This window comes from Meleagris gallopavo, chromosome 4 (assembly GCF_905368555.1).
Source record: "Meleagris gallopavo chromosome 4, MGAL_WU_HG_1.1, whole genome shotgun sequence".
Classification (NCBI taxonomy): Eukaryota; Metazoa; Chordata; class Aves; order Galliformes; family Phasianidae; genus Meleagris; species Meleagris gallopavo.
Window position 1 is genome coordinate 28,272,982 of NC_139407.1, and position 13,755 is coordinate 28,286,736.

Sequence of the window (13,755 nt, forward strand, 5' to 3'; positions counted from 1 at the left end):
CAGAAGGTACACATGCCATGTACCAAGCATGGTAAGAGCAACTGTTAAATTGTCAGCTAATGGCTCCTCTAATCCACTGCTGCTTGCTGGGAGTTGCTTATGATTTTTCGGCAACACCCATAGCCCTTAGCTGAAAGGTCGATATGGGATTTTGTGCTTTCCCATATCTGTCTTTGCTCTGGGGAGGCCATAATCCAAAAAAAAAAAAAAACAACAAAAAACCAACAGTGTGTGGCAGCTTAACCTGCCTGTGGCCTGGGTTACTTCTCCCTTGCCTACCTGCTCCACCATACCCCATAGAGTGAGTAAGGATGGCATCAAGCCCCAGCCTTGTGCTGGCTGTGTTGACAGGCCAGCAAAAATGAGACACCAGTCAGTGGTACAGTAGCAAGCAGGACAGTTCATTGCTGAAATTCAGAGGTCTCATTTATGCAGCTGTCTGTGCGTATATACATTCTTTGTGCAAGCCAGGCATATGCGTTTCCCTGGGCTGCCTGTTCAAATACAGCAGGCAGCGAAGAAGGTTGGCAGGAAAGGCTCAGGAGTGTCCCAACAACCCGAGTGTGTGTCCCACCATGTCTGCCATACTATGGCAGTGACAGTACTTGCTCTACAGTCCACTGAGATCTCTGCTTTCACTTGGAAAGGGAGATGGAAAGTATTTTTAAAGGCTGTGCAAGACCCTGTTACAGCTGTCCCTTGTACCAATGGCATTAGGAAACTCCCACCTGACCAAGATCAAGTAAATCATTTTGGCCATGCCCTTGGGCCAGGAGGGGTAGGATACTTAGTTTTCCAAAAATGCTTTGGACTGGAAGTGCTTTGTGGCCCTGTGCTGGCTGCATGAGCTAATCACGAATCTTGCCTTTAGCAGAACACTCGTGCCTTTCCTCTGATAGGGAATGCAGATTTATTTCACTCCTCTGAAGCTAGTAAGGATACACTCCCAAGTGAAGTTTGGCTGATGATTAACCTACACAGCAAATACTTCTCCTCAGCTGGGGTGAATTGCCAAAGCCCTGCAGCAAGGGTACTTCGGCCCAGCTAAGGCTCATGTATCGCTCAGCTCCCGGGAACATGCAGAGCAAATCCCAGACCCTCTGGAAGCAGCAGTGCACAACAGCAAGAGGAAATATTGGCAAGGAGAGGTTATTCCCTCCTGCTAGCTATTGTCCTCCATTTTCCAGCAGCAAGACCTTAAACCAGCGGCGAGGCCTTAAGCCAGCGAAGCGGAGCCGCACCCTCACACCTGGGACGAAGCAGTCTCCCTAGTGCTGAGACGGCATGCCGCTCGCTTTCCCCCGGCCCTGTGGCAGCCTAGGAAGGGTGTGAGTGTGCACGTCCCGCGTGAGTGTCCTGTTTGTACAAGTCACCCTCTCTTGTGTAATGTTTTTCAGAGGGGCTTCTGAACAATGCCAGGGATACAAGTGTCACGGATACTCTACCACTGAATGGTAATCACGGCAACAGCTACAGCATCGCCAGCGGCGAGTACCTCAGCAACTGTGTGCAAATCCTCGACCGCGGGTACAACCACACTGAGAACGCCCTCGAGAAAAAGATCCTGAAGGAACTCACCTCCAACTACATCCCCTCCTACCTGAACAACCACGAGCGCTCCAGCGAGCAGAGCCGAAACCTGATGAACAAACTCGTCAACAGCGTGGGCGGCGGGAGCGAGGACGACGCCATCGTGCTGGACGACGCCACCTCCTTCACCCACGAGGAGAGCCTGGGCCTGGAGCTCATCCACGAGGAGTCAGACGCTCCGCTGCTGCCCCCCCGTGTGTACTCGGCTGATGGCCCCCAGCCCCACCTCTACAGCCGGCGGCGCATCCCACAGGACAACAGCGAGAGCTTTTTCCCCTTGCTGACCAACGAGCACACGGACGACCTCCAGTCGCCCAACAGGGATTCTCTGTACACCAGTATGCCCACGCTGGCCGGCATGCCCGTGGCGGAAAGCGTTGCCGCCAGCACCCAGACCGACCCCCCGCCAGCAAAAAGTGGCGATGCCGATGATGTTTATTACAAGAGCATGCCCAACCTCGGCTCCAGGAACCACGTCCATCAGCTACACACATACTACCAGCTAGGCCGAGGCAGCAGCGACGGCTTTATAGTCCCGCCGAACAAAGAGGGAACCTCCCCAGATGGCAGTGCGAAAGGACCCGCTCATTTGGTCACTAGTCTATAGAAGGTTAAGCAAAAATGAAGCAAACGGACACCCACAGCCCCTCCGTAACGCTCGGTTTACTGTTCTGAGTTAATACAAGCAGTGGTAATATTGTGTGTACTCCTAAATCTTCATGCTGTTCTAAGCGAAATGAAACTCTCAGACTTTTTTTACTGGAATTTTTAGGCCAGCCCGGAGAGAACAGGAACTGCTGCCCCCTCCCTCCCCCCATTTCCACCCTGTCCTCCCTCCCTTCAGACAGACTTCATTATGTTAATGAAAGAGATAGGACAGATAACGGCACACTTCGTGGCCTTCTCAAGTTATGCTGTATTTGTTTAAACGATCCTTGATGCTGTGTTACTCTTAATACTGAGGACCTGATTTAAGAAAGAAAAAAAAATGCAAAGAAAAAAAAAAAAGGCCAAAAATGTGTATTTGAAACTAGTAGCGATGACGCATCTAGGTGGGAGTGCTGCACAAAACAAACAAGCTAGCAAACTGTCTGTTACAAATCCGGATCATGCAGCGGGGTTTGGTCACTCACAACTCGGTTTGATCGCAGCGCCCTTCGCTGTGGAAGCAACCGAAACAAAAATTAATGATACAGAAGGGAATCCTAGAATTATATGCTAAAGGCATATTTTATGTTTTGCTGTATTAACTGACGATCAAAACTAATGGCAGAAAAAGAGAATCAAACAATTTCTATGTAATGTACAGATACTAGCATTGCACATATAGTCTGCTTTCTGTTCCTCCAGAACTTGCGTCCCTGTTAATGTAGTGGAAAAAAAATAAGAACTTTTTCTGTTGTGCTGGTCTTGTAAGTTTGTCTACCAGTAGGAGCAAGGTTTTTCATAACTCCTGTTTTTCTTTTCTTTCCTTTTGCCTCTCCCCTCCGTCCCTCCCGTCCTGGTAAAAAGTCTCACTGGGCAGAAAAGCGAACACCACTTTCTAAGGACCATTTTTAGGAATGCGATGGCAGTTTCTTTCCAACCAAGCGAGTCTTTTCTTTCCTCATCGTGTATCTTTCTCAAGCCGCCACATGGCCGGCAGACTTTTTGCAGAATAGAGCAGGGCAAACTTTATGTTTACAGTGCACAACCGATCGTAACAAGAATCCTGTGAAGCATCTTTGGCAAGCAGCCCCTCACCCAGGCCGTAGGTTCGCATCTAGAAGCCAAGCGGTTTTTGTAGTCGTAGCGGGGCTTCTGCATGAGACGGTGATTTCCCCATAGGAGCTAAGGGCCTTCACGGCCCTGTCCGGTCCCCATTTAGGCACTTGTAATGCAGTGGTTAAGAAGAAAATTGATTGATGCGTAGTGATCTAAAAAGTACTTTTGCAGTGATTTTTAAAGAAAAAAAAAAAAAGTCTTCTGTTCATTCTTTTGCCTAACAGGAAATTTATTTATTTGACATGATTTCAAGTAACATAGGCTTTCCTGAGGTAAATTAGCAGCACGGAGTATAATTTCTTCTTTTTTTTCTTTTTTCTTTATTTTTCTTTTTATTTTTAATTTATGATCATTTTGTATGGTCTCAGCAGTTGAATGACCTCATTACTAATATTTGTTGTAAAAGTGAAGCTTGTTTGCCAACCAATAAACAACTGATCACAATTTAGAAGACACTGTATGTATGTACTGTACAATTAATCGCTCTTCTCTGTTGTTCCTTTCTCCATTGCTGTCTTCAGTACAAGTTTCCAACTCCTTTAGGGCATGGGTGAGCAATGCCAAAGAGAGGAAGCCTGGCTGAGCAATTTAAGCACAAACATTACCCAGCTACAGCTAAGTAGAAGTATCAGGCTAGCAGCACTTGTATCTGGGTGAGAACAAAGCTGGCCCACATTTCTTGCAGATTATCCTAGGTCTGTTTTGTGCCTACTGTATAAACCAGACAATGACATGCAGATGATTTGAGCATAGTATTTCATGTGTCTTTTTAATCATTGTAATGATTTTTTAATTATTTTTTATTTTTTAAGTTTGATTCTTTTGAGATAAATACCGCTGGTAGCATGTCAAAGAGTAAAACAAGTTCCCGTTAGGCCTCAGTTGTTTGCTGTCTTTTTATATTCTTGCTCCAGATGTATGCAGAGGTATCCTTCGCCAAAAGTTCTATTGCCAGCCCGGGCAACATTGTGCTAGAAACCCCACTGTACTTCCCAGTGGCCCAGGCCCCTCTTCAGGTCCCTCCAGAGCAACTGAGTCTCTGCAATGGCTATCCTGAGCCACCTGAGGTGTTCATACAGCCAACGGCTCAGGTCAAAATGCATTGAGAAGGAAATCTCATTTCTGACCATCCTGTGCCTCCTGCCAGATCTAGATCTTGGTCTTTCCCACCAGGAGTTTGGGAATCACAGCGAAACAGCCATAGGCTGTGTCCTTGCTCTTGATACTGCTGCCACACTGGCTTCTAACTCGCTGCCTTCTTGTGTGGTTTTATTTTCTGTGCCAGCAGGGACTGAGCTGGGAGGCAAGTGGTAAATTCATACACACAACTGTTCAGATCCCATTGCCAAACCAATCTTTGCTCAGTCCAATTGAGGCTGTGAGGCCTTGAAGTATCTCTGTTTTGGAGAAAGTTAAAGCTGTTCTACCATACTAGTCTCCAAAAAGTGATTTTCCAAGGATTTGGTGGGATTAACTCCTGCAGAGTGGATCCTGAGATCCACTGTAGCAAATATTGCTATGAGAAAAAGAGAGGCACGTGATTTGGTGCAATGTGCCTGAAACTGCAAGAACAAACCAGTAGTGGATTTGCTATGAGATGACTGTGTCATATTAAATATTTTTGGCTTTCTTCAATCCAAATGGTCATTCTCACCTAGCCCCTTCCCGTGTATTTCTGATTCAGCAAGAAACAGGCTTTTTTTCCCTTCTCCATCCCTTCCCGCAAGAGCTACTGTCCTCCAGTTACCATGCCTATTAGCACTTTGATTGCAAAAAAACCACTGTTTATTTTCAAGCTGATTATTTCCGTCCCCAGACTGAGCTGGCACCACAGGATTCACTGTTGGTGCTTCTTACAGATTTGGAAACAGCTGAATCACAAAACAGAGAGGAAATAGAAATCATTAATTACATCAAGCCAAATATGTTTTAAGACTGTCATTTGGTTTGGGGAAGAAGGGAACAAGATGGAGGTGATTTTTTTTTCATTTTTTCCTCTTTGAAACAGTTTATCATGTCAGATAATTGATTATTGGCATGGTGAAGATTTCTGCTTGTTGATAAGTAACTCAGTAGATGTGTTATGTGACTGACAACACAGCGGTGTCTTTTGTGCAGACTGCAGCACATGAAACTCGGCTAAAGCCCTTGAAGCCTAAAATGCTGTCAGAGTGAGAGGTAGAACTGCAGAGCCACTGAGGCATTTGTTAATGCTGAGCAAAGGCAAGGAGATGCAAGAGAACAGCGTGTGGTTCAAATGATGGCTTGATGAAGAGACAGTAACAATTATGGTATTAAACCCATACGTATGATTGGGGCACACAATTTTGCCAGATGGTTTGAAGTGGATAAACATCCCTGTATCAGAGGGATCTTTTTTTTTTAGAGATTTGTTAAAAGAAAGAAAGGGAGAAGAAAAAATAATAATAATTTATCTTTAGAGATAGAATATTAAAGCTTCATCATTTGACCGCAGTAAGCATCCAACTTTCCATGGAAAACAGAGTAGAGAAAAAAAGCAATGCTTGGTCCTGCAGAACGATTGATCTTATTTACAGACCTTCCCTGTTGGAAACATGGGACTACTTTAAGGAGATGTTGGTTGCTGGGCATGTACAGAGTGAAAATTTCCAATGACAGTGCATAGCTTGAGTCATCCTTTCTTTTGAAAGTCTTGCTTGCAAGTTGGTAGGGGGAATGGAGTAGTACAAGACTGAGCACTGCATGCAATGTCCCATCATCCTGAGACATTTTGCAAGTAGCAAATCTCTTTTTCCCATGCTCCTTCTAAGCTACACATAGGCAAGGTTACTTTCTTTGTGTAATCTCATACCAGATGCCAGATTGCCTCATAGCTACTGGGATGATACACCAGTTTGCTGGGCTACCACTAAATTTCCTACTGCTTAAGGACACTTAGGCTCTGAAGGGCAGTGCTGCTCATTTTCTGCAAGAGCCGTAAGGGAGAAGCTGCACGAGACTGTAAAGATCTCCCCAAAGCTTCTGAAAGAGAGACAAGACATGACAAGAAAGACTACAAGACTATGTAGGCTGAAAGTTTAGGGTGTTTGTTACAGCTTCGTAAACACCACATAGGCAATATTGCTTACTATGGTGCTACTCTTTTCCTTGTAGTGATTGCATTTAATTCCCTGAAATCTGAGTGATGAGGGTCCTTATGTCCCTGCCTGTGTCCCTGTTGCCCTCACACACTCTTGATCTGACAGTTCATAAAGAATATAATACCCCGCAGACTTGCCTGCACAATAGGATTGAAAGGATAGCTCGTCTTATTAAAAGCTGTCTCAGGAGAGCCTAAGAGCAGTGTCTTGGTCATCTGTCTCACTCTGATTTCCTCCTTCCATTTGAAAAGATCTTTATTTTTAGCTACCTGCTAGCATTCAGCTAGACTCTATGCAAATTTTGTTCAATGAGTATTTTAGGGTTTAAATAGTCTGAGCTCATGAACATTCTCTAAGCATCGTGTCGGCACAGGTTCTCTGGTAACAAAGCTAAGAACATCCTGCAGCACAAAGCTGAAAGCAGATAAAATCAGTGATTAATACTGCCAGAGAAGGCACCAGCCACATTGTCAGTGGGCATCCTGGGCAGGGATAAAAGCAAAAGCAAGTGGAGCTGTGGGCCCAGGATGGGGTTTTTGCAGTTGGTTTTTGCTGCTGGGCATTGAGCTGGGGCTGTATGAGCACTCAGTGGGTCAGCATGTCTTGGGGATGTTTGGGGTCATACAGCTGGTGGCATGTTTTCCTAGTTCAGGGGAGATGGTCTGATTAACGCTGAAATATTGAGACTATTCAGCATAGCCAGAACTTGGAAATCTTCCCCTTCCACACTAGAATAGCTCTTAACAGGTGGTTACTGTTTGTTGTATTTGGTACTCCAGATGGTGATAGTCTCCTCCAGCACAATGCCAACAAAACAACTCAGCTTCCTAACTATTTGCTGTCTTTTTGATTTCCCCTCTCCCTCACTTTTTTTCTTATGTTTCTACTCCTTAAATATTCTGTACACATGTAAAAACCCAAACTAAAACCTCAATAATAAAATATATATATATTGGTAAACCCAGAGCAGTTATTATGTGCTGGAAGCAAACGCTTGCTTTTTGACAGTGCTGCTTAAACCCAAAGCAGCAACTGAAATGCAGGAGCAGAGCTGCATGGCCTCTCAGCTGGTGTGCATGGCCATTTTATGGATGAGGCCTGAATCCCATGTCCCATAAAAGTAATCTTATGCCCAAAGAGAAGAAGCATCCACTTTTGTTTAATGGGCAAATTGTTGTGTCCTGGTGACAAGAATGAATATATTGAGAGCCTACAGCTGTCTTTTCCTTTTTTCTTCTTTCTTTTTGGTCTTAAAGCATTGAATATTTATGGCTTCCCTCGATGCCATACGTACCTCACTCACACTGGCAGGATAGGACACTAAATATAGAGTTCTGGTGCAGAAAAGCAATGCTGCGTTGCTCTGAACACATACAGATGACCCGGTATCTTCCATTGCTGCTTACAGTCAAGTTTATATACTGTTACGAGTTCAGAAAGCTTATTTCCAGCAGCTTGATGCTCCATGGGTACATTATGGTTATAATAAAGCTGTTTTCATACTGACTTGTCCCACCTCCCCCCAAGGCACCTCATGCAGAATTTAGGTCCCTATGGCAGGAAAGCTCAATGCAAAAAGCCTGTGCTTTGGAGGTTTTGTGCCCTAGTTGCAGCAAAGGCTTTGCCTTTCAGCAGACACAAGTCTCTGTTAACCTCCACTGATAAATGGGTTTTGGGGGATGAGGGGTCAACAACTTCATTAGCTGGGCCAAGTTTATGGAGGTTAAAAGGAGCTTTCCCCTTAGTTTTCTCTCTGGAAAGCAAGGGCTGTATATTTTTCAAGCTTGGCAGCCCTGTTAGCAAGGCTCTCCCTGATAGATAAATGACGTAGTACATTGATGCTGTGCCTTCCCAGCCCTGCACACACCTGGGCTCTGCCTTCCCACAGCCTCTATCTCAGCAGGTTCCTGATTGCTGCCATTCATACATGCAGGTGAAAGGATAGTGTGGTTTTAAAGAGTGCTTCATGTCCAATAGGTGGGATTTTGGATTCTTTCCCCCAGTGTACAGTATACACCCAAGCATTTTTAGCTGTTACGATACAGAGCAACGTAGAAATGAAAGGAGAAAGTGCATCCCTCGGCCTGGAACAAAGTGACGAGCTACAAGGAAAGGAAGAAATTTCATCCTTTTCAAAGAGCAGCAAAAATAGACAAGCTGAAGGATTAATGTGAATAGCTTCTGGTTCTACCCCCAGCACTTTCCTGGTAGCACTTTCTGTATGAGATTTGCTGCAGCGGGGATTTGCTGGCCATTGGATGGACAGGATATGGAGTGAAGTGATTTATCCTAAAATAAAGGCTGTAATTCTCTTCCAGAGTATGTCTGGCCTACCTTAGCCTCTCCCTGGGCATTAAGGGAGTCTGTTACCTGAATCATTCCAAGTGTTCTTGCATGTGTCCGCTTCATCTCAAGCAGCATGTGGCTGCCTCTCCTGACCCGTGCCCCTGCAAGCGGGAGTTTTCCTCCTGGAGCTGCAATTATTGCAGAGACAGCTGTACAGTAGAGCTCTCAGAGACAGCCTGTGAAGTACCCTTCAGATAATGTCTGATATCAAAACAAATCTGTTTACTCTGCAGTGATTCCTACTGATTGAAAAGTGGGGAACCCACAGAAATTGGCATTTGATCCAGCAAGCCCCACAGCTTAGTACAAGCTCAGGGCTGTGTCTCTGGAGCTGTGCTCACCATGGGAACAGTGAGCACCTGGGCACAGCTGATCCTCCAGACCCTTTAGTTGGTTTCAGATGCTCCTAAAAGGAGCGTGCATTTTTCACTGAGAGGGCAGTGAGGCACTGGCACAGCTGCTCAGAGAGGCTATGGATGCCCCATCCTTGGAGGCACTCAAGGCCACGTTGGATGGGGTCCTGGGCAGCCTGATCTGGTGGTGATGCAACCAGCCGACGGCAGGGAGCCTGGAACCAGATGATCTTTGTAGTCCCTTCCAACCCAAACTATTCTATGATTCTGTGATCACAGAGGTTATCACTTGGCTTGCCCCCTGGCTGGCTGTGAGGTGTTGCTCTGGGGTTTACCTCTCTCCCCTTGTTCTCCACAGAGAGTGGCCGGATGCCCAAGCAGGAGCCAGTCTTCAGGAGGGTCACCATGGAAGACAGCGTCATCTAGCATCTGCACCACACCACCCTGGCTCCTCACTGCCTCGGTTTGCCCATCCTGCCACGGGATGGCCCAACAGGAGAGGCCCAGCCACCAGCCTCGAGAGAATCCTCAGCAAACCCTCTCATCCTCACGGAGAAACCAGCCTGGCCAGGCTTTCTGCTGCACTGAGGACCATACCTTCTTCCTTGGCTGGTTTGTTGCTTTTTTTAAGATGAGCAGAACTGGCAAAAAAAAATATATATTTTGCAGTTCTGTCTGCTCCTAATGTTAGCTTCTTGACTGGAAAACACAGACATGAGCGTGCTTGCCTCACTTCCTGGACCTTGCTCTGCTGCAATCAGATCCCTGCTGTAAATACAGGGAGTCAAGGAGGGAAGGAAAAAATATACAAAAAAATGACCTTGGTGCCAGAAGAAGGTGAATTGCCATCACTTGTAAATAGGGATTGACCAGCACACGTACCTAGCAAAGGCTTCTGGGGAATGTCGCTTGGATTTTATTGTCATGTGTAAATAGAGATATTTTTTTGTAAAAATAAGCCTTAGTTTCTCGCAGATCACGATTCTCCCTCAGCTCAGCTGGGGATAGATGGACACGGAGCCTGGCAAGGGTCCTGCAGCCCAGCCATACTGCAGCAGCGTGGGAAGCAGCCAGAGGATGAGGGCAGATGACTCAGTAGGAGTTTCTCCTTCACTCCTACCAACAGGGAGGACTTTCTGGCCTTTGTTCTCCCCATGGAGCTACACCCACTGAAGGCTTGGGTACCTTGGTGCAGGTGTGGGTGGGATGGGCAGCATCATCATGAGGGATACAAGCCGTGTTGGTGTGTTTCCCATGAGTCTTTTAACATTAATTAAGGAGAAAAAAAAAAAAAAAGAAAAAAATACACCAGGTCCTAAATGGCAATGGGCCAATTCTTCAGCTCAGTGCTGCAATGCCACGCAGCAAGCGGGGCTGTGCTTCAGCACAGGTTTCTGAAGAGTATGGCAAAAGTGGAGAAGCCATGAGGTTTCAACTTCACCCTGCACAACTCAAAGGCTTCTTCTTCCTTATTTACTCTGAGTCCGACTGCATGGATTCATGCAGCAGATGGAAGATGAATACCAGACTGAAAAAAAAAAAAAATTCTGAAAAAATGAGCCAGAATAACTTCCTCTAGACATAAAAGGCTGTCATCTGTTTTTGTTTTTTTTTCTTCTTCTTCTTTTTTTTTTTTTCCTCCAGGGAGAAAAATAGGAAAGATTTCTTCTCAGAAAGAGTGATGAGATGTTGACACAGGTTGCTCAGGCTGGTGGTGGAATCACCATCCCTGGAGGTGTTCAGGAGATGTGGTGGAGATGAGCACTGAGGGACATGGTCAGTGGGCATGATGGGGATGGACTTGTGGTTGTACTTGATGATCCTAGAGGTCTTTTCCAACCTTAATGATTCTACGATTCTATGAAAATCGGGAAAAACACCCCCCTGCTTTGTGCCAGAAAGGTTCTGGAAACTAGCCATAAATTAAGAAGAAAAGAAAAAGCCTCCCAAGAGTTATGAAAGATTTCAGTCCAAGAAGATGACCCTATGCATTCTACAGCCCAGAAGTTTAGAATTGAATCCTGGCCTGGGGAAATGTGGGGTGCTGCATAGGGTGAAAGCTGGCTGTGATTGAAAGCAGAAATCCCGTGGGGTTTTTTTCAGGTTTTTTTTTGTTTGTTTATTTGTTTGTTTTTTCCAGTAGATCACTGGAAAGCAGCTGGGTTGCTTTTTTTCTCATTGGAGTCCTCCCTATGAGTTTTTCTCCCCAGATAACTTTGTTCTCCTGCACCCAAAGCTTTCAGCGCGGTGTCTAGAGGAGTTATAGCCAGCAGTGCCAATGGGCGCACTTTGATACTTTGTCACTGATGGTGACAGCTCAGAGCCCAGCCCAAGTTCTAACAAAAATGACAAATCCCATCCAGCCCCTCCACCCTGATGGCACGCAGATTGGCGGCTACAGACTTGAACCACCATGACATGGGATAATGCAACCAGCCACAGCTGGAGGGATCCAAGATTTAATTGACAAAGCCAGTACATCCCACTAGCACCCCCAAGTCATGCTGCTCCCCAGGCAGAGGTTTCGTTCAAGCCAGCCCCAAGTCAATGGTGATTTACGTTTCACTCGCTTTGCGTATCTTCAGTGGACTTCCTTACTCCTCAGGCATGGAATGAATCTTAATACATTGTAATTACTGTACTCCTGTTGATGAAACAGTATGAAAAACTATCACGGAGAACATTAATAAAATGTACATTATGAAAAAGAATTGGGTACCGTCTAAAATGAGTAGTGCACCCGGTTTTACCATCTACACTGGCTCATTACAGGCCTGCCCTTGTGTTTACTATTAAAATGCCTCATCCAAGCTGCTTGTGCCACAGCTTTGCATCCCTGTTGGATGGAGAGCACCAAGAGGGGTCAATCCGGGAACACTATCAGGCGCTGATTTTACATTTCTGTATTGCCACTGTGACCAAAATGCATTGATGGGTTCATGGATGAGTGGCAAAGACTTGGAGGCAAGGTAGGATTGACATGCACTGCAAGAACAGAATTCATTGCTGATTTATTATCAAGAGACTGAGCCGGCGCATCTCAGTAACTGAAGAGATCTTCACTGTTTTATTTATGTATAAATGTTTACTTAGCCACTGATTTTGTTTAGCAGAATTTGTTAGCAAATGGAAATTGTAAACGATAACATGGTGTCTATTTTTAAATGTATAGATTTCCATCTATAGTGAAAATCCAAGATTTCCAAAGTGCCTTTGTTTAACGGCAATCAACACGCTCTCTTGTATTTGCTTTCTGGTAATTGCAATTAGCAACTGCAATACTTTGCATAAAACCCATTTGACCCTCATACAGGAGATCTGAGTGGCAGTGTACCTAAGTCATCATCATGCACCACAGCTTAGAGACATTGATTGGACAAGAGGGAATGGCCTTAAGTTGTGCCAGAGGAGATTCAGGTTGGATATTAGGAAGAAATTCTCAAAGCAATAAGGCACTGGCACAGGCTGCCCAGGGAGGTGCTCAAGAACCGTGGAGATGTGGCACTGAAGGATGTGGTCAGTGGGAGTGGTGGAGATGGGCTAGGGTTGGACTGGATGGTCTTAATGGTCTTTTCCAACCTTCATGATTCTATGATTGCTGTGGTGCCCCACTGCCAGCTTGGCTGCCCTTAGGGCATGAGGCATTCACTGAACACTTCTCCTGAGAGAAGACCCTAATTCCAGAACTGAGAATCCAAGTCAACTTCAGGTAATGCAGCAGGTGGCAATGTGTAGGAAAATGAAGAGGGGGAGGCTCAGGTGTGTTTAAAGGCTCTGCTTCATTACCCAGCACGTTAGCCCATGGACTCCCTAACCCGTTATACCGGAAAGGTGATGGACAAGGAGCTTCAATATGTTTTATTTGTCAGCATTCAACTCGGCAAATGCTGCCCATAAACAACACAGTTTATACTCCCGCAATGATGGGATCCCTGTGCCTCCCCATGCTCTGCAGTCTGCAAACCAGAGGGGCTCTAAGTGCCTGGAAAATACAGCAATGGGCAAATGCAGCAGGAACTCCAGGAAACTCATTTCACCAAGGACTAGTGGACAACTTTTAGGAGCATAAAACTAAGTTTTGAATTGCTATTCTTGGACAACCTGTAAGCATGAGTGATGCAAAACTGATCAAAACCCACCAGTACAAACTGAAACATTAGGGCTACTTCATGAGTTTTTTGTATGGAAGGCAGTTCTTGGCCTTTTAGCATTAGGAGTGGGAAATTAACTGATTTTGTGACTTTTGTGGTCTAGAATGAATATGAAACCCACTGGTATCTTCATTTGCACGGGGCTTGATTTGTCCCTGGGGCTGTGGGATGTACTAATAGCACTGCAGCTGTGAGAGGCTTTGCAGCTGGTTTGTTAGTCATCAATTGAAGGCAATTAGGAGATGCATCTGGCAGTGGCTTTAAAAAAAAAAGAAAAAAAGAAAAAAATCCCAGCATACCCTAGGATTCGTCTGTATAAAGATGGCTTTTGCCACCTGGTAGAAGTGTTTTTGCTGAAGGCTGTTTTCATCAGCTCTTTCTTGTTGGTAGCTCTGTCCTTACCCTGTAGCAGCAGCAGGATGGGGACAA

At 45.5% G+C, this 13,755-nt stretch overlaps 1 protein-coding gene across 6 annotated transcripts in view; it reads left to right on the plus strand.

The window, feature by feature from the left end:
- The window catches only part of ADGRL3 (adhesion G protein-coupled receptor L3), a 490,337-nt gene extending 478,451 nt beyond the window's left edge, over positions 1-11,886 (plus strand). For 5 of the 6 annotated variants that reach the window (XM_085222629.1, XM_085222623.1, XM_085222624.1 and 2 more), the window contains one exon: positions 1,398-7,436. In XM_085222629.1, coding sequence (XP_085078755.1) covers positions 1,398-2,197 — 800 coding nt within the window. In that variant the 3' untranslated portion in view covers positions 2,198-7,436. Of the gene's footprint in view, positions 1-1,397; positions 7,437-9,533 lie in introns of those variants that run through there. The other variant, XM_085222627.1, reaches the window with a different exon arrangement.
- The last annotated feature ends 1,869 nt before the right edge of the window (positions 11,887-13,755 follow it).